The sequence below is a fragment of the Heterocephalus glaber genome, unplaced genomic scaffold (assembly GCF_053883595.1).
Source record: "Heterocephalus glaber isolate CG9 unplaced genomic scaffold, H.glaber_assembly_v1.0 deba00001067, whole genome shotgun sequence".
Taxonomy (NCBI): Eukaryota; Metazoa; Chordata; class Mammalia; order Rodentia; family Bathyergidae; genus Heterocephalus; species Heterocephalus glaber.
This window is the reverse complement of record NW_028258187.1, coordinates 712,950-738,288: the sequence shown is the minus strand read 5'-3', so window position 1 is coordinate 738,288 and position 25,339 is coordinate 712,950. Positions and strand designations below refer to the sequence as shown.

At 43.6% G+C, this 25,339-nt stretch overlaps 2 protein-coding genes across 16 annotated transcripts in view; one reads left to right on the top strand and one right to left on the bottom strand.

The window, feature by feature from the left end:
• Window positions 1-6,455, bottom strand: part of Nvl (nuclear VCP like) — an 81,521-nt gene extending 75,066 nt beyond the window's left edge. For 5 of the 12 annotated variants that reach the window (XR_002390048.2, XR_002390049.2, XM_013066520.3 and 2 more), the window contains exon 1: window positions 29-291. Coding sequence is in view for 3 of the 12 variants with exons in the window: in XM_013066520.3 (XP_012921974.1) it covers window positions 29-85 (57 nt within the window). In the remaining 9 variants the exon portion in view is untranslated. Of the gene's footprint in view, window positions 1-28; window positions 292-5,989; window positions 6,161-6,203 lie in introns of those variants that run through there. The other 7 variants (XM_013066521.3, XM_021246434.2, XM_013066524.3 and 4 more) reach the window with 6 other exon arrangements.
• Window positions 6,456-6,791: 336 nt separating this feature from the next.
• Cnih4 (cornichon family member 4) lies at window positions 6,792-24,071 on the top strand. 4 transcript variants are annotated; one of them, XR_206189.4, is made up of 6 exons: window positions 6,792-6,968; window positions 10,739-10,807; window positions 14,901-15,013; window positions 18,113-18,253; window positions 22,734-22,847; window positions 23,689-24,071. XR_206189.4 is itself a non-coding variant. In XM_004867442.4 (5 exons), exons 1-5 carry the CDS (start codon window positions 6,900-6,902, stop codon window positions 22,774-22,776), a joined length of 435 nt encoding a protein of 144 aa, XP_004867499.1. In that variant the 5' UTR covers window positions 6,792-6,899; the 3' UTR covers window positions 22,777-24,071. The 4 variants fall into 4 exon arrangements, 2 of the variants coding, with proteins under 2 accessions (XP_004867499.1, XP_004867500.1); XR_002390050.2 differs by having other exon boundaries at window positions 23,354-24,071; XM_004867442.4 differs by having other exon boundaries at window positions 22,734-24,071.
• The last annotated feature ends 1,268 nt before the right edge of the window (window positions 24,072-25,339 follow it).

Genomic DNA, 25,339 nt, shown 5'->3' with positions numbered 1-25,339 from the left:
ACGAGGCCGAGGCCCCGGAGCCGCCCACCTGCACCACCCGCTGCTGTAGCCTGCGGTCCTCAGGCCTCGCCAGCCGCGGCCGCATGGGGCCGGGGCCCGCCTCCTCACGCTGCCCAGAAGCCCGCCAGCCGGCGGGCCTCTCCGGCCTACTCGAAGCAGCGCCAAGGAGATCGCGTCGCCTCTGCCGGCAGCCACTCCGCTTCGTCCCGCACCCAAGCCACACAGGAAGCGGCCTCAAGGCAGTCTCCCCGCCTACGGGAAGAAGCCTTCGCACCGCCCCTCACCCACCGGAAGCAGCCTGGGGCGGATGCTCCTCGTCGCCAACCGGAAGTGGCCTGTGGCTGTTCGTGGTGCTCGCCTTTCTAAACCGAAGGCCGGAGAGCCAGGAAGCAAAATGCTGCAAAAGGGGAGGGCCTGAAGCCGTGGGGCGTTTCTCACTGTCTCTGCGGCCCGCGGACTGGCGCTTGTGGCGAGGTCTCTCTGAAAGCGCGTACGGGCCGGCGCGGCGCGGAGGACAGGGGTGGCCGGGGTGGGGACTCGCCGCTCTGCGGGCTTTCCCTGTCTCCTCGGTCTCCAGGCCCGCAAAAGGCGGCGCGCAAAGAACACGGGGAGCGTTAGCTGGAGCGCCAGGCCATTTCTCTGCCTTTAGATCTCATTCCATCTTAGGCTATGGTCAACAGATCATTGTTTTGCCTTTTTGGGGGCTGGGGGTGTTGAGACAACATCCTATTAGTTCAGGCTGGCCTCGAACTCGTGGCGATCCTCCTGCCTCAGCGTCCCAGGTACTGGGTTTACAGGCCTGTGCTCCCATGCCTGGGCTGTCACCAAAGGCTCCCCAAATTTTCTTTAATGGAGGTTTTTGCCCAAAGAGGTTTATCGTATGATTACTGATTCGCAAACAAGTGTACACTTAGCATTCATCCAAAAAAAAAAAAAAAGAATTAAGATATGTACTTATATATCAGCTCTCCATGGGGAATGTAACCGTGCTACAAAAGCACAAAAATTTTAAGTTAAAAATAAACTTGATAGGGCCGGGGATTTAGCTCAGTGGTGCCCCGCCTGCCTCGCAAGCGGAAGGTCCCGAGTTCGATTCCCAGTACCAAAAACAAAAGAAAAAATTTTTTTTGTTAAAAGCTGCAGGTTTTAGTTTGTTTTTAACATTCCATTGTCAGGTCTTAGGTGGCTCAACAGTATTAACTGCCACCTAAGTAGTGTATTGAGGAATGGGGCTGTGAGGCGATGGATGTGGGAGGGGTGCAAGATGTCAACACTTTTCTAACTTTATCTTCTTACCCACGTTGTAACTTCACCGCAAAATGGAACCTCAAAGGTTAGAGTTTTGGTTCGGCCACCTGCCTCACAAACACAAGGTCCCGAGTTCGATCCCCAGTATCCCCCCCTCCCCCCCAAAACATTTCAACATACCGAATGTTGTGAACGAGATCGGACAATAGATGCACCACACTCTGTGCCAGATTGATGCCCATTTCTTATAGGCCGCAACCTAGGGGGGCTAGCGCCCTAGAAAGGTTCCTCGGCCACGGGAAGCAGTTTGATTTCTCCTTTTACATCATGCTTTCAGCTGGGGAGGGCTCAGGGGAGAGCAAGCAGAATCTTACAGAAGCAGAACCATGTCAGGTTAGTGGGCGGGGGGGGGCAAGGAAGTTTCACACACACTAGGTGAGCTACAAAACATCCTGCAACTGCAGCAAGTTTACTGCCAAGCAGGATGGGGGGGTCCTGGGTGCTTTGTTCATGTGCAAGCACTTTCTTCAAGCACGGGTATAAAATGACATTGAAGCACAAGATGGAGTGGGGTTGGCTATCACACCTAACACCTTAAAATTAAAAGTAAATTTTTAAAAAGTGAGGATTTTTTTCTTTTAGAGATAAGCCACTTCAAAGTCCCTCCTGATGAGTGCAGAACCAACACCTCCTCCTCTTCCCTGCCCCCAAATGAGAGTCTGGAATTCTGTTGCCTTTTCACAAGAAAAGAGGAAGAGGAGAGCGGGGCGTGGTGGTGCAGGCTTGTTAATCCCAGCACTTGGGAGGTTGAGGCAGGTGGATCGCTGCCAGCCTGGGGTGCATAGTGAGACCCTGCCTCAAAAATCCCCCCCCCCCAAAAAGGAGGAGCTGAAGATGCCTGGCAGTGGTAAAGCAAGTTGGAGATGTGCATAGTCTCTGCTCCTCCTCCCTCTGTTCCTTACTGTTAAAGACCCTGACCAACCTATACATGGGAGACCTGAGGGAATGGGCCCCTCTATCTCCTGGGAGCCAGCTCTGAACAAATCTTTTTTCCTTTTTACCAAAATGTATAGCCTCCTTTGATTGGTCAGTGGTAAGCAAAGGAACTTGAGCCCATGAAGCTACATGGCCAGTGACAAGGTGACTGTTGAGGTCACTCAGAAGAGTTCAGGTTAGATCTACATTGTCTGCAGTGGCTTTCTGCTGCCTGCTGAGTTAAGGATATATTTCCCACTGCAATACTCCAAGTATTTATCTACCTGGCTCCAACTTCACTTCCTGATTCTTCTGTGTCTTTCCTCCATCATACTGGGGTTTAAGTCCTCTTTTCCCTCAGCTCCTGGAACTGTCCTCCTGTTTTGTGTGATGTTTCACTACTCTGAGCACCTCATGTAAGTGCAATCAAATGTATCTGACTTTTTGTGACTGGCTTAGTTCCCTGAATGTTCTTGGGACTCATCCATGTTGTAGCACGTATCAGAATTCCTTCCTTCTAACCTGAACAAGATTACATGTACGTACATGCCGGATTCACCCATGGATGGACAGGTGGGTTGCTTCCATGTTGTAGTAATTGTGAATAATGCTGCCATGACTATGAATAAACAAATACCTCCCTTTGAGATCTTGCTTTCAATTTTTTGGATATATACGAGAAGAATTGCTGAATCCTTTATGAGTTGTTTTTAAAAATTTGTTTTCAGTCTGAGTTGTGCAGGCTGGCATCAAATTTGCAATCCTCCTGCCTCAACCTCCTGAGTAGCTGGGATTACAGCTGTGTGCCACCATACCTGGCAACAATTAAATTTTACCAGTCAAAGTCTATTCAGATTTTCTGTTTCTTCCAGATTTACTTTTGATAGGCTTTGTGTTTCTGGGACTTTATTTAATCTAGGTTGTCCAATTTGTTGGTGTATAATTGTTCCTAGCACCCTCTTATCATCCATCCTTTTTATCTCTGTAGAGTCAGTAGTAACGTCACCATGTCTGTCTCTTTTTGCTGCTATTGTTGAGATGGGGCCTTGCTATGCAGCCCTTTTTAAAATTTTTTATTTTGAAGGGCCGGGGATTTAGCTCAGCAGTTTTGCCACCTGCTGTGCAAGCGCAAGGACCCGAGTTCGATCTCCAGTACCAAAAAAAAAAAAAAGAAAAATGCACAGCATGACCTTTGGCCAGGGATTTAGTTCAGTGGTTCCGCCTCCTGCCTCACAAGCGCAAGGACCTGAGTTTGATCCCCGGTACCAAAAAAATTTTATTTTGAGACAGCATTTCACTAGGTTGCTAAATTGCCCAGGCTAGGGTTGAACTTGTAAACTTTCTGTCTCAGCCTCCCTGAGTGCTGGGATCACAGGCCTGCACCACCATACCCAAATTTAAAGTTAATTTCTTATGGTTGCACAGAAAAGTACAATTAAGGTTTTTTTTGGTGTGGTACCGGGGATCAAACTCAGGACTTGCACTTTTGAGGCAGGTGCAGCACCACTGAGTTAAATCCCCAGCCACCTACAATTAAGTTTTAAATTTGCAATAATCTAGAGCAGGGGGTGGTGGCACATGTCTGTAATCCCAGCACTCAGGAGGCTGAGGCAAGAGGGTCACTGTGAGTTCAAGGCCAGCCTGAGCTACATAGTGAGACCCTATCTCAAAAAACAAAACAAAATAAATTACAACAATCTAGTTTGAATGAATATTGACTTAGTTTCAATACTGTACTTGTCATTTTTTCAGTGGGGCAAAATATCCGACTTAGGCAACTTAAAAAAGTAGGAGAGATTTCTTTTGACTCATGGTTTCAGAGGGCGCAGTCTATGGTTGGCTGGCTCCAACCTGCCACAGCATGGTGGAAAGGTATGGCGGAGGGAAGCTGCTTAACCCATGGCATCCAGGAAGCAAAGAAAGAGGAAGAAGTAGCTAGTGACAAGAACATACCCTTGCAGGTCACACCCTAGTGACCACCTCTTCCAGCCTGGCCCCACTTCTTAACAGCACAGTCAGCAATAAGCTGATCACTGGATTGATGCACTGTTGAGCATAATGCCCCATGATCCAATCACTTTCCAAAAGCTCCAGCCCTGAACATATGAGACTTCTGGGGGACATTTTAAATCTATCCCATAACAAGTACTGCAGAGTGCTTGGTGTATGGAGAAAACTCCCCACACATCTGGAATGATCTATGTTTTGAGATCACATGAGACACCAAGCTTGTGTTTTTTCCCACAATATATTCAGATACAGTAACACACATATAAATATTCCATTTACTGTTTTTTGTTGTTTTGTTTGAGACAGGGTCTCACTATATAGTTTAGGGTGGCCTCAAACTTGTGACCATCCTGCCTCATCCCCTCAAGTGCTGGGATTACAGACATGGGTCACCATGCACAGCCAGTTATTGGCTTTTTATCATGGCCATTTTCTTCTCCCAAAGTTTGTATTCACCACAATTTTGACACTGCAACCATGCTTTGAGTGTTTAAGTATAGTAAGAGACAAAAGCTATTATAATAGACAAAAGCTATCATAACTAAAAATGGAAATTTAGTAATTACTATTATGATGCCAGCTTTTAAATTTTCTTAGGATAAAACAACAAAGAATGTAGAATAGTCACTGTTTCATGTTCCATTTCAGAAAGAATGTGAGATGAAGCTTCTATGTTTTGGGGGGTTTTTTTCTGGTTTTTTTTTGGTACCGGGGATCGAACTCAGGACCTTGCACTTGTGCAGCAGGCGCTGGAGCCACTGAACTAAATCCCTGGCCCTCTAAGCGTCTATGTTTAATAAAATTTAAACCAATTTTAATAAAATCTCTCCTGATTTGAGTGATTCACTCAGCAATCATTTACTAACCATCTGCTATTGACAGGATACAAAGTACAATGGATACATTGAAAATGAATACAATTTGTTACTTTTATCATAACCTAAGGTAACTGGCTAGGGATGTAAGAAAAGCAGTTAATGAGATTAGTATTCAGATAGCTGTGTGGACCAGATACAATACACAGCGATAGCTCATGTAATAATCTGTAGCTTGTACTGCTAGCTTTAACCTATGAACCCTTTTAATGAATCTAAGAACCTGAGCTGTGTCAGGCAAATCCAGTTGGTTTTGCCTTTACAGTAATTCCCCAGTCTATTCTATTTTCCAAGTGAGCTCCAGGCTGACAAACTTAACCCCTTCCATTTCACCACAAAGCCAGGCAATGTTTTATAAGTAAATCGATCAAAGTACTGTACCGCTTGACACTCTTCAGTGACTTCTCGCACAAGAATAAGTTAACTCCTGCCTGTGCCTGGCTTCTCAGGTCTCTCCTACTCTCTGCTTCAGCCACACTAGGACCCCCGCCCCATCTCTATCTTTATTTCTGATGGGGTTACACCGAGCTTCTGTCACTGTGCCTTTTGAAACACCACCTGCACACCTTCCCGCAGCTCTTCTTCAGATTTCTGCTTCCACGTCAGTTCCTCCGCCTGGCTCTCACTCAGCCTCCAGGGTTCTCCGTCCCCTTCAAAGTACTCACAAGGGCCAGTCACTCGTGGGTTTATTTTCCTCCTTCAAAGTACTCACAAGGGCCAGTCACTCGTGGGTTTATTTTCCTGTCTTTTCCCCACCAGGATGCACGCGGCAAGCCTGCAGAGCCCCCCCCCCCCCATGTTCCCCGAGTGCCCCTCAGGTTGATCCAGGTTCCGCACAAGAACTGGCTGCACGCCTGGGCAGGAGAGCCTGACGACCTTACCTCGCGGGGTCTTACTCCTCTCCAGCCGTCCAGCCTCCTAGGTAGGGTCGACTTCAGTGCCTGCGCCTCCCCCAACCACCAGAGCAGGGTCCCGTTCGTCCTCCTGGTTCATTTTTGTATCTGTGGGGTGCAGCGAATTGTCAGCCTGCAGTGGGGGTGTTGCAGGGAAATCTGTTAATGAGTGAATGGATGGTCAGGGTAATAATGGATGCACCTTTTCAAGATCTTAAAATTCGGAGCGGACCCTGGAACCCTCGGAAAAACAGCGCAGGGAGATCACCGCGGAGCCGGGTGTGCACGGCTGGATCTGCGCTTCGGGAAGAAAATTGCTCACCTCTTCTACTTAACAAGTGCAAGTGGGTTAAAGGAGGTAGTTGCGACAGTGCCTCCCCCGCGTAGCTCAGCTTCGAGTTGCTAGCACAAAATACCAGAAACCGGAAGCGCTGACCAACGTTTAAAGGCACGCCCCTAGTGACCTCACTTCCTACCATCAGCCCCGCCCCTTAAAGAGCCCACTGTGTTCATCGAGTCATTTGTTAAGGTTCAACACGTGAGACTTTGGTCTAAAACCCAAACCATAACGGACGGCGTAACTTTGTGGGTAGCAGGCTTATCAGCATTCAGTAAATTCTCGTCACTAACTGTCCGCCACCATATCTGGAGTCATCAGATAATATGAAAGCCCTGCCAACCTCTTGGAAGCGCTCGAGCCGGCGGACTTCACTTCCCAGCATGCCCGGGAACCGACAGCGGTTCTTAAATAAACTACAACCCCCGGCATGCAGCTGGGCGCGGACGCACGCCGTGCGGGCCGCGGGCTGGTGAGGCGGTAGGGGTTTTGAGGCAGGCAGGCTCTTCGAGGCAGCAGGCCGGCTCTCCTTGGCGGAGGGAGTGGCCATAGCGGCGGAAGATGGAGGCGGTGGTGTTCATCTTCTCTCTGCTGGACTGCTGCGCGCTAATCTTCCTCTCCGTGTACTTCGTATCCTTGCCTGAGGCGGGCCGCGGCTGGCGGGGCCGAGGCGCGCGGGGCGGCACGGGGCCCTGACCCTCGGGGAGCCGCGGCTCGGCGCTCTGGGCCCAGCGCCCTGCAGCCGCCGCCTCCGCACTTCGGCGCGCGACCCGGGGAAGTCATTTCTCTTCTAGTGTACTTGCCATCGAAGGCGAGCACAGGAAGGCATTTCTTCTTTTTCTTTTTGTTACCGGGAATGGGACTCAGGACCTTGCGCTTGCCAGGCAGGCGCCGTGCCACGGAGCTACATCCCCGGCCCTAGTCAGTTCTTGACTTCCGTGTTCAAGCCTGAGTATTTTCTGTAGGTGTCCGTTTGGGAGCCTTCTAATTGTACTTTCCAGACGAGCGACTCTTCTCTCTCTGGAGGGAGCATCTAGCCTTTGTTGTGCTGTGTTGTAAAGCAAAAATGTTGTAACGCACAATTCAGTTTTAACTAGTTAACTGTAGGAGAATGCACAGGGAATTCTGCATTCATCCCCTTCCCTTGGGAACGCACCTAGCCCTCTGATCCAGATAAACTTTTGTTTGGCAGAGCGTGCTAGCTTTAGGTTAATTGTACAGAACGTGGTTTTAGTGTGCCTTCATATTTCATTGTGGACAGGTAGACTTTTAATGGAAAGGAACAAAACTTAGAACCAGGAATCCTTGCTCAGTTATTTGTTGTGCACATTACTTCGCCTGTCCAAGCCTCGGCTTCTTAGCTTTAAAATGGGAGATGTCTGTTTTCTAGATCTGTGCGGTGAGAGCGTGTGTTAAGCACCCAGTACAGTGCCTGCCTCATAGCACTAGTAAATTTACTAGTGTCTAGTAAATTCCGGTCTGTGTTCCCACTGTACCTCTTCCGGTGGAGCCGCAGTGTTTGCTTTGAGGGTTTCTCATGAGAAAGCCCTGAATTTTGCTAGGTTTGAAGCTGAAGCTTGCTGAAAAGGCAGCATTACTTGCCTGACTTTTTTCTTGGCTGAGTTCTAATGACCTATGCCCCTCTTGTGGTATAAGGAACTGGAGCTGTATTACACTCCGAGAGATGAAACTGGACTATTTGGAGTTTGGAAAATTAACTTTGATGATTTAAAATAGGCTTGGTTTACACCAATTTTATAGGAAAATGTTAGGTGGACTGTTTAACATTTAGGTATATGCAGAATGTGTTTTATTTTTGTTTTGTAGTGGTGGAGGTGAAACCCAGGCTTTATGGATGTACTGTACCGGTTAACTACACTCAGCGCTGCGCAGGTTGTGTTTTGATGAAATTCAGCACAGCACTGTATTTTAAGGCTGTTGCTTTTATTATTAGGTAAGAGGTCTCGGAGATGGTCAGAGCAGACGGTATAAAACCTGGGAAGGTTTTGAACTTTGGTAGATGCAGCCTACAGAGGGAGGGGCAACAGAAAAGGTGCAGAGACGAGTGTGGTCTTCAGTGGTGAGAGACGATTAGTGGCTAGACCTGGGACACAGGCGATTTCCACGGGTTTAAGATGCTAGATTAGGTTTTGAATGCTTGAAAGCTAAAAGGAGGACTTTCACTTTTATCCTCCAAGCAATAGGGAGCCATTGACAATGTTTGACAAAACAAAGGGGAGGGTTGATCAAAGGATAGAAAGTGTCAGGAGAAATGATTTCAAGACATATTGTTTAACATGGTGACAACTGCTTCATATTTGTGAAAAATACTGAGTATAAACTCTTCTTACCACAAAAAGATAACTGTAGTGCTGGGCATGGTGGCGCATGCCTAGAATCCTAGCACTCAGGAGGCTGAGGTAGGAGGATTGCTGTAAGTTCGAGGCAGCCTGAACTACATAGTGAGATCCTGTTTCAAAAAAGAAAAAAAAAGATAGCTAGTAATGCATGTTAATTAGCTAAGTTTATCATTATACAATGTATATATTCTTTAAAACATGTTGTACATGATAATTTTGTGTAAGAAAGTAATTAAAAATAACAAAATAGTTTCTTAGGAAGATGAACCTGAAGAGTGGATTTGAAACAGGAGAGATTGGAATATAAATCACTAGGGAATAGGTCCATCTGAATTTGAAACAGTGCAGGTGGAAGGAGGAAATAATGTGTAAGGAAGAAATGATCTTTGGACTTAGCAGTGGCTGATTATAGCTTTCCTTATTTTGAGCCTGGGCATGTGATACTTTTGTCATAGAAATAAAACAGTGGAGAAGAGAACAATTTGTGGAAAAATGAGTTATGGAGATATTTAGTATTTAGTTGAGAGTGCTTCTTTTGACTTTTTTGTTGTTTTTCAGTACCGAGGATTGAATCCAGGGCCTTTGCACTGAGATACATCCCGGCCCTGTTACATTTTTAAATTTTGAAACAGGATCTTACTAAGATGCCCAGGCTGGTCTTGAACTTGTGATCCTCCTGCTTCAGCTTCCCAGAGTGCTGGATTCCAGATATGTACTACCATGCTTGTCTTTGACTTGTTTTAATGGACATTTTCAAGTGAACAAAAGTAGACACTAATGTGATAAGTCCCATGTTTCTATCACTCATTGTATCATTCAGTTCAGGACTTTTCCTTATATGTCCATCTGCCCCTCAAATTTTATTTGTTGTTAATGTACCTATACCAACCACCAATGGTGAATATAAACATGATATACTATAAGTGTAATAAAAATACAAATTAAACAAATTTCATGTGTTTGTACTGAAAACATTTGTTTAATTCCAATACACATTTATAGTGGAGAATTTGGAAAACAGAGAACTTTAAGAAAAAAAATCAATAATCCGGGCCGGGGATTTAGCTCGGTGGTTCTGCCGCCTGCCTCGCAAGCACAAGGTCCTGAGTTCGATCCCCAGTACCAAAAAAAAAAAAATCAGTAATCCAACTGTTTTCTTTTTTTGAGACAAGGTATCACTATGTAGTTTAGGCTTACCTGGAACTCATTATGTACATAAGCCCAGACTGATCTTTTTTTGTTGTTTTTTGAGGCAGGGTCACGCTATGAAGTTCAGGCTGACTTTGAACTCACTGTATAGCCCAGGCTGGCCTGGGACTTGTGGCGATTCTCTTACCTCAGCCTCCTGAGTGCTGGGATTACCGGTGTGCACCACCATGGTCTTGAATTTGAGGTGATCTTCCTGCCTCAGCCTCCCTAGTGCTGGGATTGCAGGGGTGTGTCACCACTCCTGGCTGTAATCCAATCTTTGAGATGTAACCACCCATTGTGACCATGATGTATGCATACATTTGTGTCATGTTTATTTGCTTTTTAAGTCTTCAAGGACATTTTATGACTATCACAAACACTTATAGTATTGAGAATTCAGACTTAATGTTTTTTCTCAGTGCTGGTGTTTGAACCCAGGGTCTTACACTGGTTTACCATTGAGCTACATCCCCAGCCTTTTATCTTTTAAAATATTTTTGTTGGTCTTATTTTACATTTCTTACAGTTGTTCCACATTTTAAAAAATTTTTATTAGTACATGTTTGCAGAAAATAATGATTACATTCATTGTGGCTGTCCCACATTTGAGGAACTCAGACTAAATAGTCTGAGATTAGATTTGATCCTAATAAAAGGAATAAATAATTATGTTGTGAAAATCTTTTGAAGCAGTGTAAATGAGAAAATTGAGTTGTCCAATGAGCACACTTTAGGAAAAATTTAACCTTCAAGTCAAATCTAATTCTGCCTTGCAACTGGGATTGCATTCTGAAATTTGAACACTTACATTGTTATAAAAGAAATATAATTCCTTATCTTGATCATCAGATAATTACATTGTCTGATTTAGAATGTGATTACATTAATGCTAGATCATGTTGTTCCAAATTAAACAAGGTAAGATACTTTGCTCATTTCCTGACTTTGAAGCCCATTCTTCATTTTCCATATTAAAGATTACTATAGCTAATCAACATACAGGTTTTGATTTTAGAGTGCATGTTGATTTTAGAGTGCATATTCATTGGAATGTAGATAAAACTGTTTTGCAATATTTTAGATCATGAAATTATGGTAGAAGATGTGATTGAAATTTCATTGTTGTAATCTGCATAGTCCTTGTCTACAAAAGACATCTATTCAAATTAGGTAGAGGTTCACTTTGAGGGCAGTTTTGTTTTCTGTATCCAGACTGCTACCACCATCCCCCACCCCCCTGGAAAATGCTCAGTCTCTTTTAGAATGAAGGCAAACCTTCCTTTGGGGGTAGTGGAGAAATGAAACTTTTTTGGTTTTTTGGTCTTTTGGTCTCAGTAAGTAGTTCAGGCTGGTCTTGAACTCACTGTGTGCACTTGAAGTGATCCTCCTGCGCACTGGGATTACAGATGTGTGCCATGTGTGGTGAATTTAATTAGTTGATTTTGTAAAGGCCATTTTGCCTTTAATGTGTGTGTGTGTGTGTGTATTTTTTTTTTTTTTTTGGTGGTACTAGGGATCAAACTCAGGACCTTGTGCTTGCCAGGCAGGCGAAGCACCACTGAGCTACATCCCTAGCATTTTGCCTTTAGTGTAGTCAGAACTTTATATGTCAAGAATTGCTGTCTTTCTAGCAGGAAAACCAGTTGTTCCTGGTTCATTTTATGTGATGAGCAGACAAAGCTTTCTGGATGAAAATGCATAAAAAATATGATACCGTGAAGTGCTTTTGGCTTAACCTAAAAATAATTCCCATGTGTCTTTACATCTTCGGTCACCTTACTTTTTCTGGCCCAAGAAGAAAAAGAGTTATATTTTGTTTAGAAAAGCAAACTGTGGAAAGCTAAAATTTCTGGTAACTTATATTCCTCCTCTTTTTTTTTTTTTTTTTTTTGGTACCCGGTATTGAACTTGGGACCTTGCGCTTTCGAGGCAGGTGGCAGAACCGTTAAGCTAAATTCTCGGCCCTGAAGACAATTTTTTTATTGAAAGGATTACTCAGTATTTTAGGTGCTTTGTGTGTTTTCATTCATAAAAATAAAATGTACAGAGAAAGGAGTACCTGTGTTCTTCTGCTGGAAAGGTTATTCCTTGGATTTGAAGTCTGAAGTTGTTTTTCAGTGTTAATTTTTATGAAAGTTACATGTGAACATAAAGTCAGTGACACTACAAAGTTTATAGTGAGCAACAGTAGTCCTTTTCTGACCCTTGGAGTCCTAATTGCCTTGAATAATAAGGGCAAGTGATTTCAACACTTGGGCTTATGAGGTTTTTTCCTGGTATTTATATCCCTATTTCTCTTTTATATGTTTGCCCTGCTATTTTTTGATCTGTCAGTTTTAAATATTATCCATTGACCTCTTAGTATGATAGAAAAGATTTCATTTGTTAGGTACCCCCTTAAGAATCCCTCTGCTTTCCCATCTTTCTCTTTTGCTTTTTGGGCTAAATTGATATTCACTGTTTGTCATTGTGATGTACTATAAAAATATAAATATTCTTTATTGTTGAGCCTCAGAATAGACAGTGATAATATTTTTCCTTTTTCCCTGGGTAGCTTTGTCTTTCTCAGTGTCCATAATTGCCACCTTTCTGTCTTTCCTCACTTTCCTATTATTTATAACTAAGTACATCTTTACAGCCCTTCATGTAGTAAAAGGTATTAAAATAACCCCTCAGTTCAATGTTTTCCAGGGGACGTCTCTCTGAGGTCTCATCCTCTTTCTGCTTTCTGCCTTAGTTTTCATTCTGGGACTTGTGTGCTCTATCCCTTCATTCCTGGATTTCTTGACCTTGTACCTCATTTTGTTGGAGTAGCTTCTTGACATTTGAAACATAGGAATTGACTTCTTGAAACGTTTATGTTTTTAAATGTCTTAGCCATACTCTTGAATGATAGTTTATCTGAGCACAGGATTCTAGGTAAGAAAGAATTTTTCTTTTGAATCTTAAGACATGGTTTGGTGGTCTTCTGAGTTTGTGTTGTTTAAATGGGACATCTAATGCCCTTTAAGCCCCCTCCCTTTTTATGGAGGTGAAACCCTAGCCAGGGATGGAACCCTAGTGAGATGTGTCTCACACATGCCAGGTCAGCATTCTGCCACTGAGCTACACCCCTGCCCTGTTATTGTTTTTATGTGATTTCTCTTTTTCCCCTAGCCTTTCTGTGTTCTTGGTGTTTTGGTGTTGCAGTAGGGTGTCTTTAGGTACTTTTTTTTAAAAATAGGGTCTTGCTATGTAGTTCAAGCTGGCCTTGAACTCACTATGTAGCCCAGGCAGGCCTTGAATTTATGGTGATCCTCCTGCCTCAGCCTCCCAAGTGCTGAGATTACAGGTGTGTGCCACCATGCCCAGCATGGGTACTTTTGTTCAGGCCCCTTTTATTCATAATTTTAAACATCTGATAGACTCTTTAGTGTGAGAATTAATTTCTCTTTTTCCTTTGTTTCCTGCTCCCTTTATTCCTTCCTTCCTCCCCCTCCCTTCCTTTTCCTTTTTTTTATATCCTTGGATGCTGGTGTTGACCCCAGGGCTTGTGTGTGCTAAGCGTGTGTGTGTGTGCTCTGCCACCCCGCTGCACCCACAGCTCCTCTTGTATTCTGATTGATGATATCTTCACCTCTGTTTTGTCTCTTGTCTTACAACTTCCTTGTCTAACAACTTCCATTAACTAGGTAGCTTATCTGCCAATTCTTTTTCTTATTTTTTCCCATCTCTTTTGTTTCATGGTTTTCTTTGCTTTATCATCTGATTTCCTAGTAAATACAGCATGTATGTTAAAATTGTAGTTTCTGAGAGATTTTTGTTCTGTTGGCTTATGTCTGGCCTGCTTTGTTCTGAGACTCCTGATCGTGGTGTTTGAAACCCTCTGCTCCCTACGTCGTGTGTTTCTCTGGGCCCTTTCCCTCTTGTCCTCACCTCCACACCTTCTGGTGTCTTTCCTCTTGGAGGCTCTCCTCAGATTTCTGATACTGCCTATCCATTCATGTTTAAGCTCACTGAAAGCTCACTAGATGGTCTATGCTTGCTAACCTACTGGTAGACTTTGTTATAGAGTCATTGGTATGTACCTGGACTTTCGTGGAGTACCTGAAAATGGCAGGTTTTTGGAAGTGTTTTCTCTTGAGTCATTAAATTACTCCAGAGAAGAATCCACCAGGCTCCTCCCTGGGAGATATAAGCCTACTGTCAGGCTGTTGCGGGTTTTTTTGAGACAAAGTGTGTTGCTCAGTAGTCCAGGCTGACCTTGAACTTCCTATGGAGTGTCAATGTTTTCCTACAACCATAATTTGCATTTAAAATTTCTGTGCTAACAAGAGAGGAATACTCTTGGTGAGTTGAACCCTGCAGCCGTAGTTGGGAATGCATGGGAATTCCTGCACTCTACAGTGAGCAGACAGGAGAGCGCATGGGTACCATACCGGGAGGTTGGGATCTGGCTTCCTGGTTCATTATCATTTTAATTTTTGGTACTGGGGATCGAACTCTGGTCCTTGCACTTGCAAGGCAGGTGGCAGAACCACTGAGCTAAATCCCTGGCTTCATTATCATTTTAATCCACTTTCATCTGTTATTGTGAGCGTTTAAAGCACTATTTGTTTTTGTAATTTCCTAAATGTAAAAAATGGTTTTCTTAGGATCCCAGAGAAGGGAAAATATTTTAAGATTGATATTCTAACTTAAAAGGTAACTACATATGGATATGACTTATCTCACATTACAGTAAGACACTTTAGCCTAGATAATGGAATACAAAGTAAATTAATACGCTGAAACCTGCTTAGTGAATAAATCCAACCCTTTGTTTAGGATAAAATGAAATTAAAATTTAAATGCTTTATCTTTATGGGGTAAGCAGTTACAGCAGTACACAAATCTGGGACATCTGAGTCTAAAAATAGTTTTGAAGTGGTAGCTTGTAAGCTCTCTGAGCATTCACTGATTTAGCTTCAAATAACATGTACAGCCAGGTAGATGGAGTGGTGAGATGTAACACTGTGACCTTCCCTTGCAGTGGGTAATTCCAGAAATGATTGGCCATTCCATTGTCACTGTATTGATGCTTGTTTCATTGCACTGGTTCATCTTCCTTCTCAACTTGCCTGTTGTCACATGGAATATATATCGGTGAGTATTTTTTTTTACTGGTTTGAGTTAGAGCAGTTAAGCATTTCTTAAAAGAAATTTAAAAGAATTTTCTCTCCACAAAAATATGTGTCAGTAATAAAGAACAGCCAAATGCCTTATTAAATGAGGATAAGTTTTTCTTCACTTTGATATATTAGGCAAAAAGCAGTCTGTGTGGCTAAGTCTTGTGGTAAGGCACAAATTTACGTGCATAAATTTATAAAATATATATTGTTCAGTTGTGATGACTAAAGACTTGTGAGCTGGTTTTTGTTTTTGTTTTTGTTTTTTGTTTTTTGTTTTTTGTCTTGAGTATCATTTTCCTTTCAGAATGGTCAAAAGCAGGCCGGGGATTTAGCTCAGTGGTTCCGTTGCCTGCCTTGCAAGCGCAAGGTCCCGGGTTCAATCCCTGGTACCAGAAAACAAAGAAAAAGAGAATGGTCAAAAGCCTGAGAATAAATATCAGGCTTCTTTGTTTATACCCAACATTTTTGTTTTTTGAGACAGGATCTCACTAGATAGTCCAGGTTCACCTTAAATTCACAAGCCCAGGGTGGCCTTGAACTCATGGTAATCCTCCCCTGAGTGCTGGGATCACAGAAGTATGCCACCATGCCTGGCTCTATACTTGTTTTAAATTAGAGTATACTGTACTTAAAATATTCCACAGAAGCCAGGTGTGATGGCACACGCTTGTAATCCCAGCATTCAGAAGGCCAGAGCAGGGTGATCACCATTAATTCAAGGCCAGCCTGGACTACATAGCGAGACCCTGTCTCAGAAATAACAACAAAGTACTGTACTCCAAAGAAAATTACATTTGAAAGCCTGTAAATTAGGTAACTTGCCATATATTTTGACTTTTTTTTTTGGTACAGGGATCGAACTCGGGTCCTTGCGCTTGCGCAGCAGGCGGAGAAACCACTGAGCTAAATCCCCGGCCCCATATTTTGACTTTATAAATTTAGGACATTTGCTCAAAAACAGTACAATGGAAACACTGTTGTAATTTTATAGTTATCTATTTTCCTGTGAAGAACTGTGGAAAAATCTTGACAAGCCTGGAATTATTTATATGTTTGCAGGTTGCTGCTGTACTGTATTTTTAGGCTTTATTTTAATTGTGTATATCTAAGGGTTTTCTTTTTTTTGGTTAGAACCATTCAATGGCTGACGTGTAAGCACGATGTTATAGAGTGCAGTTATAATAAAAAGGACAGAAATGAGTATAGGAAAGGTTGGAGGAGAATAAGCATACAAAGACAGTGGACGGTGGTGGTGAGGACAGCGTTACCAGGGCCAGATAGCCCCTGAGCAAGGACAGCTTTCCATCCTCGCTGTCTTCCAGGGGCTGGGTCCCCTGGGTAGAGGCTGGTAAGTCTCTTATTGCTCTGCCCAATCAGCTTCGGAGACTGACAGCCCACCGGAGCCCCTCCATGAGGACACAGACTCCTTGCACTCTGCTGAGAGCCAGCCCACAGGGACTTAGCATGCCCATTTCTCTCTGCACTGCTCAGTGAAACAGATTTGAGAGTGAGACTGGGGACTGGAACGGAGGAGGAGACTGTGGATGTCACAGGTGTCCCAGCCCATGCCCTCAGGCATCTTTGTTAGAAATGCCAGCCTAGCAGGCTCCCATGGCTCAGTGTGTGAAGTAGCATCTCAGTGTGATTTCAGTCTCCATTGCCTTGGTGACCAATGATACTGAGTATCTTCTGATGTGTTTATTAGCCATCCTTTTATCTTTTTGCTTTATATATATATATTTAGTAACAAAACTATTGGTACATTTTAGGCATTCATAATGATAACACTCATTATAGGAGATTTGCTTTATTTTTTATTTTTTACTTTTTTGATACCGGGGATTGAACTTGGATCCTTGCACTTGCACAGCAGGCAGCGAAACCACTGAGCTAAATCCCCAGCCCTTGCTTTATATGTTTTTAAACAACCAAGTTGACATGAAAATAAATAATGCTTTGGGAAGATTTCTCCGGAGGCACTGTGTACTATTGTTTGGGTGGAGAAGAACCAGCAAGGAAGGAAACCAGTTCAGAAAAAAGGAGCAGAAATAGAGGAACAATGTTGTGATTGTGGGGAGGGAGACAACTCTGAAAAATAGTGGTGGGAAAAGAATTGGACAAGACTTTAATGGGCTGTATATAATGAGAAAGAAGAATGGTGGAAGATGTTTTAAGGACCACCAAAAAAATGGTGAAACTTTCCTCAGATAACCTAGGAATTAGCAAACAGTAATGCTTTTTGAGACTATTTGGAGATGTTATCTGGATATCCAAGTGAAAATGCCCTCTATTTCGGTATAGATGGGGCAGTAGGATTTGGAGGAAAAATTCCGAGAAGCCTTTGGCTTTCCCAGAAGTGACAGTTGAGAAACAGTGTGGTAAGAGTGAGGAAGCCTGGGTTGTACTAGGAGAACCTTGACAGGAGAGCGGAGGAGGCTGTGAACTGGGGTCCATGCGGGCTGCACAAGGCACACCCGGCGTGTGGTCATGAAGCCCAGACGCTCTGTCTCCCAAGTTCTCTCTGACCCAAATTCCTAATCTCCAGAGAGAAGTTTCTGAGAATTTGATAAACTGCTTGTTTTTTGTCTTTTGTTTTTTTGTTTTTGAGACAGGATCTCACCATGAAGTTCAGGCTGGCCTTGAACTCACTATGTAGCCCAAGCTGGCCTCGAACTCGTGGCGATCCTTCTGTCTCAGCCTTCAACTGCTAGAATCACAGGCATGCACCACCACGCCCGGCTTTTGGAGTTTCCTTTAACTGAATGGAGAGAGTTTGGGATGACGAGTTTGGTAGGTTTCTACGGATGGTGCGTGAAGGTCCCAGTGCACAAGCTGTCTTTCTCTGGAATGCTGCTGTATTTTCCTCACAGTGCAGAAAATTATGCCCAGTTGACAATATTGGAACCTGCAAAGGGAAAGTAACGGTAGCCTGTGTCATTGTATTACTGTGTACATGTGGTATGAATTTAAGGCTGGTGTCATTAAGGCTGCTCACATTTGAAGGTTGATTACCATTGCTGACTTACTTTGCTAATGATGGGATTTTCCTCCTCATGTGTGTACCCATTATTAGGTTCATTATGGTGCCAAGTGGTAACATGGGAGTGTTTGACCCAACAGAAATACACAATCGAGGGCAGCTGAAGTCACACATGAAAGAAGCCATGATCAAACTCGGTTTCCACTTGCTCTGTTTCTTCATGTATCTTTATAGGTGAGTTAAAGTTCAGCTGTCCTCACTCCTATGTCTGCCTCTGATGCGGTGAGGTATCGTTTCACCTCTAGGCTTGAAGCTCACATTGTAGAGCTTTGGGGGATTATGTGAACTTACAGCCGCTGTGCGTTTTTCATGAGTCCCGTGGAGTCAGCGTTTGTCTGACCTACAGTAGAGTCACTCTGCGGTACCTGGTTATTCCTCAGCTGTTGGACTGACCGGCATGTTTAGAACTGTCTTTGCCGTTCTTCCCTGAGCTCTCAGTTGAATTGAAAGCAGTGGGATAAGGGGGGTGATGGGGCCTGTGCTTAGCGCGTGCAAGGCCCTGGGGTTAACCCTTAGCACAAATAAATGAGGGACAAGTGTAAAGAACAGTTCTTTACAACGAAATAAGACCAGGCAGGCTGAGTGGCTGTGCTGCTTTCTAACTACATCTTTCCCTTGTATGTCTTCCCTCGCTTCCTTCTTCCCTCTTATCATTTTCAGTCATGCTGTTACTTCCTTACCTGTTAATGTATGTCATAGTTCCAGTCGGGATGAAGGAGGGTACACTCTCATTGGATGACCTCGTAGCACTTTTAGCTTTTGGTTGCTGTTGTTAAAAGTGATTTTATTACTGAATAACCGTGTTTATTGCAGGGACTTTATGCTGTTCCTCTGTGTGTCTGCTGCTTACCACAGTTGGCACATTAAGCTGCACACAGCAGACATCAAGACTTAGAAATGGAATTAGTTTTTAAAAAATTGCTCATCTTTAGAGAATGGTGGAGTCTGTGCCCTTCATTTTTTGATTAGGTGCTAGCATCGTAGGATCTGGGCTCTCCCACTTGTGTGTAACTTGGGGCAAGTTTCTCTTCTTTCCTTCCTTATTTTATTAGTACACATTGACATTACATGAGGTTACATTTATTTTGGGAAATTGGTATGTGTAAGTATCATATCTTAGTAATTTTTTTTTTAGTGCCAGGGATCGAACTCGGGACCTTGCGCTTGCGAGGCAGGCGGCAGCGAGGCACTGAGCTAAATCCCCGGCCCCCATACCACCCCTTTTTTTTTTTTATCTTACTCTTATTTTGGGTTACCCACAAGAGAAAGCATAAAGTACTTAACTCTGACCGACTTATTTTACTCAGTATTATGGTCTCAAGTGACATACTGTGGTTTCCTTTTTCCTTATGGCTGAATATATTCTTCCATTGTGTATGTACATACACCACATTTTCTTTACCCAGCCATTCAATGATGGGCATCGGGGCTGTTTCCAGAGCTTAGCTTTGTAAATTGCACTGCTATAAATGTGGTTATGCACCTTACCTTGTTATAGTCTGACATCTTTAACTCTTTCAGGAATATACCCTGGGGAGATTAGCTGGGTTAAATGAATTTTTATTTTTAGTTTTTTTTAGTTTAGTTTTTTGAAATAGGGTCTCGCTCTGTAGCCCAGGCTGGCCTCAAATTCATGGCGATCCTCCTGCCTTAGCCTCCCCAGTGCTGGGATTACAGGCATGCGCCACATTTAGTTTTTCAAAGAATCTCCAAACTGCTTTCCATAGTGGTTATAGTACTTCACATTCCCACCAACAGGTAGGAAGGGTTCCTTTTTCCTGTGCCTCGCCAGCATGTGTTTTTTGTTCTTCATGATAGCCATTCTGATTGAAGTAAGATGAAATTTCAGTTGTTTTGATTTGTACTTTCCTACTAGCTACAGATGAGTATTTTTTTTTCATATACTTACTGGCATGCGTACTTCTTTTGAGAAGTGTCTATTCAGTTTATTTGCCCATTTTTTTGATTGGATTATTTTGTTTAGGGGGTTGTTCTTTATATATTCTAGATACTAGACCTCTCAGAATGAGTAGCTGGCAAAAATTTTCTCCCATTTCATAGGTTGTCTCTTTACTGTTTTTTTTGCTGCGTGAAACCTTTTAAATTTGACTTAATCCCATTTGTTGATTCTTGATATTTCCTGTGCTGTTGGAGTTTAGGAAGTCTTTGCCGTACCTATGGTTCAAGTGTTTCCCTTGTGTTAATCTTCCAGTAGTCTCAAAGTTTCTGTTTTCATATCTACCTCTTTGATCCATGTCGATCTAGGGTGAGAGAAATGGGTCTAATTTAAACTTACTTCCTCATGTGGATAACTTGTTTTCTCAGCACCATTTATTAAAGAGGCTGTCTTTCTGCTGCATGTTTTTGGCTTAGAACAAGTTTCTTAACTTTTGTGTGCTTCAGTTTTTCGTCTGAAAATGGGCTATGAATAGGGCTAGGGATGTAGCTCAGTGGTGCCACCACCTGCCTTGCAAGTGCAAGGTCCCGAGTTTGATCCCCGGTACCAAAAAAAAGAAAAAAAGAAAATGGGCTATGAATAATGCCTACCCTGTTGGATTGTAGTGTGTAGTAAGGGAAACAACGCATGAGAAGCACCTCGGGTTATTCTGACCTACAATAAACCCTCAAACGTCTTTTAGAAATGTTAGCTACTACCATAGGTCTGTGCTGTGCACTGAGCACATCTGATGTGATGACTTTTGGGCAGCTAGTCATTTATACCATTAGTAACATACAGGTATTTTAGTCATGCGATCTTAGAGGAGCAAGGGTGATCCCTGCATATGAAAGGAAAACGGCTGTTTCTTTATCATTGTTAAGGACAGTGGTTTTCACAGGGCATTTTTTGGCTGACTGCTATATATCAGACCCGGTGCAGCACCACAGGTGACAAAAGGAGCAGCAGGAGTCCCTACAGTGAATGCCTGGGGCGTGGCTGGCCATTGAGGTCCTGGGTGTACACAGGACGGGAACTCTGAGAGGTCCTGGTCCTGCTCTCATCGCAGAGGCGCTCACAGGCAATGGTAGAGACCAGCACGCAGTGATAGCACGCCAGGAAGATGACAGGCTGTGCATAGCGCACGCAGCTGTGCTGGGCCGAGGCCGGCTTCCCACTGCAGGTGCTGCAGTGCCTGTCGGAAGCCTGAGTGGGGTTTGCAGGTTGATGGGGTGGAGCTAGGGCTCCCTGCATAGCAACAGTATGTGCAGAGATCTGGCTAGAGAAGTAGCTTTTTGGCCGGACATAACTTTTAATTGGTTTTAGGTTATACTCCCCAACCTTCACTTGAAGATACTTTTTAGTGAAAATATTAGGGCATTGAGAAATCCTGATATATTCTCTCCTTCAGGTATAATTGCTTGTCTTCTACTCCAGTGAGCATTCCTTGAGGATCCTCAGGAACGCCTCTCTGGACAGATCAGATTCTGTAGGAGGGTTCCTAAGGAAACATGTAACACCAATTTCTTCTTCCCACAGTATGATTTTAGCTTTGATAAATGACTGAAGCTGGAGAAGCCATGGTTGAAGTCAGCCTACACTACAGTGCACATTGGAGGAGCCAGAGACTGCTTAAACCATCCTTAGAACCGTGATCATAGCAGTATATATTTTCGTCTTTGAACAAAAACCTATTTTTGCTGTATTTTTACCATATAAAGTATTTTAAAAATATGAATTGAGTTTTTGTAGATTTCTGGTTCTCAACTTTAGCCCAACATGTGCAGGTGTTATCGTCCATATGCTGAAGGTGGTTATTTGTGTGTAGATGTAGGACTGTATGCAGGCTCGCACGACAAAGCATGAGATACCCTTGAGGGACACTCACTGGATGAGGCACGGGACAGTCAGTACCAAACAGCATTGCTCCTCCAGTCAAGGGGAAGAGAGTCAGTTACCCTTTTTGCCTGTATTGTGGCAACTTTATGTATTAATATGGCTTAAAATTTACGAGACTGTCAGCTGAGAGTCTTGCCACAAGAATGTTAACTGAAAATGACATTTCACAATACATATTTCTTTGCAGTATCTGTGAAATCTTATAAGCCATTGCCCAGGTACAATGTAATTATTATAGAAAGGAAAAATAAATTATAAAACCAAGGTTTTATCAGTGCTTTCGTTTTTTAAAACCTACTGCTTCCACAGTCACCCCAAACCGATATAATACCCCCAGCTCTTGCTGGGTCTTCCTTCTGTATCATAATTGCTCTGGTTTGTTTGATCTCTTTTAATGGGTATGAAGAAGTGATTTGGTAGAGGGTGCTCATTAGAAGCCGAGGTCAGCATTGTCAGTGAAACAGCCCGTTCATGCCCTACTTGGTACCGGGATTAACTGCAGCCCTTCTGTTCAGCACTGGCCACTCTGAATCGGGAGACCCCATACAAGCCACTTCGTGTGCACAGCGGTGTCTCACCAGGTAATGAGCATGGCTGGCCTCCTCTGCTCTTCGCCAGCCTTGGGGTGTACAGTGAGCCTGGCTGTTAATCCTCAGTCCTAGTTGGTGCTTTGATGTTGCTGCCTTCAGCACTGGCATTTAGACAAATCCTGACTGCATTTTATGGTGGAGTCCAGAGGGCGTGATCACTGTGACATGAGAAATGGGGCCTGCCAAGGTGTGTGGCCTCTGCAGTGTTAACTGTTCTGTGTCCTTCCAGCCTTGGATTAAGTCTAGCTTTGGTGGAAGCCAGGGAGCACTAAGCTCAACTCCCCTGCAGCCGACGTTTCAGGGTGGAAGGACTGCCCCGGCAACACAAGAAAGGAGGAACGAGGTAGGAAACGTGCCCATGGCTCTACTGGCCTCTGGGGGGTCACAGATTCTCCTGTGGTGATGTTGTATTTCTGCCAGGCAAAGGGCCAAGAAGCTGGTACAAGATCTCTTTCTTACCTTTTCCCTCTGATGCACCTTCTGTTTAAAAAAGTCCTTTTCCCCAACTTCCAGTGCCTCTTTATGTTCTGCTCAAGCTTGTGAAGCTGTTGAACTTAAATCCTTAGCACCCAAAGAATAACAAGCTACTTAAAATAGCTCAGAGTGGTGAGGAAACATTTTGTCCCTAATAACCAAAACCAGTGCCCATGGAGCCAAGTGCCTCAGGGTTGTGGGTTTACATGTCGGGTCAGGTTACTGAGCAGATCAGAGTCCTTGTAACAGGACCATCGGTGCTTTCCTTCTGAAGCATTAACTCTGGTTAAAAGCAAAAACTTTCTTGTATTGCTTGTACCAAAGTCAGGAAGGGAGTGGGGGGAACCACTCTAGTTTTTTGTTTTTCTTTTTAAGGTCTCTTCTATGAATGATGAAAAAGGGCAGGCAAGCTCCAACTTTAAAATAGCTGTGATTAAGATGCTGCAGGTCAATTTCCTATGCTTTGTACCAGTGGGAGAGTTGTGGAGGACCTCACTGGGTCTGAGGGCCTGGAGCTTGTCAGGGCTCTGAAGTGTGAGCGCCTGGGAGCCCGGTGTTGAGTGCAGGGGTGTTGCCTCCCTCCTCATACTGTCCCAGTGTAAAGGTGGAAGTGGGACCAGCTGGTGCAGACCACCCTGGGTGCTCCCATGTCCCAGTCTCCGTCTGTGACTCAGGTCACTTCCTCTGCCCTTTTCCTGCCGTCCTTCCAGCAATAGCAGACCCTGTTGCTAATACCTGAAGCCTCAGCTGAGCGCAAAGATGCACCTGAGTCCATCAGAGCCCAGCAGGCCCTGCACTGCCTTTTCCTGCCTGCCACACCGATGACCATGGGATGGGAGGCCAGCCAGCTGTCCCTGGCCTGGCCTGGTGTTGGGCGTGCAAGCTAAGAAAGCTTCCTGCAGCCCTTGGCCTCCTGTGATTCATCACTTGTCGTCTGGTGTCACAGTTCCTGTGTACAGTTCATCTGCTAGATTGTGCGCTCCTAGAGGGCAGAGTCCATGCAAACTCATGTTTTTATCTTCTTCCTTTCTCCTGGCATCTACCACTGTCCCTTGCACACAGAAACAATAAATGAGTGTTGAGTAACAAGCAAGTCTGCCTATGGTGTTGCTCTTCCAGCAGGAAGTCCAACTGATGTCTTCTAAGCAGTGGAGCAGTGTAATCCAGCCCAGCGCTGTGACTGTTTTCAGGCAGGCAGCCACACTGTGAAATACTCTTAACATTGGTAAGGTAGGAAGGAGACTGGTCAGCACTGCTCAGGATTTCTATTTTGTCAGTAGTTGTCCAAAGTATCATATACTAGGTGTAACTGCCCAAAAAAACTAGGTAATCTTGTAACATACAGAAATAGGCAGCAGGATTTTATCAGCTGTTACAATGCTGGTATATTTCTAGTTCATTGAAATAATTTGTAGTAACCTTGCTCTGAGGTTTTATGGTCTAATAATGAAGCACTTGCATGAGTATAGTAAGTTATATTTTGTTCAAGTTTAAAAGCCCTACTAAGTGCATGATGTGCTGCATAGAATGTATACTAGCAGATATCCAGTGAAGCATAAATTAGAATTTGATGCGCAAACGTCCAATTTTTAAGAGTTAAGATTTTAAAAGGCAAAACAAATAAGTTAATGCAAAATTCTTAGTAACAGAGGTAAATGGATAAACCTTAAAAATTCTGAGCTGCAAAATAAATTGTAGAAAATAAGTTTAAGCTAAATATGGAGCATGATCTCTGTACACAGCATACGTGAATAAAAGAAAAGCTAATGGTGTATTGATTTTTAAATGACCTATCAGAAGGTAGGATGTAATCCCCAACACATTATTTCAGTTTTCCCAATATTGAATGTTTTTAAGTTTGTTAATGTTGAAACAATTTCAGGATATTCTTACTGTTAAATGAGATGCACTGATCAATTTTTGTTGCAGCATTTCCATACCCTCACGGTAAATTACTAGTCACTACTTCCATGAATATTGTTTAGAGTGAGACTTGGTTTAGTCCCCTCAAATGCTGTAGCAACCTGGTTCGAGCAACCTGTGGGAAACCTGAGAGAGGGAATGGGGTAGGGGAGGGGAGGAAGCGAAGTCAGACTGATGACAGATCCTAGAACCGTGTAAAAAATGTGTATCTGTATATAAATAATTGATCAAATTTTTTAAAAAGGCAGCAGGGTAGAGAAGGTAAATTTGAAATTCTTTACTTTCTGAATCTCTGCTACCTAAAGTTTTGTACTTTAAGCCAAATAAGACTATTTTGCTCTGTAGTGTAACAGACTGAAATATTTTTGATGTAGTGCAACTGCAGTTAACAAGGCTTCAGTTATAAACGGGTTTGTCAGTGAAGCCTTCTGGACTGAA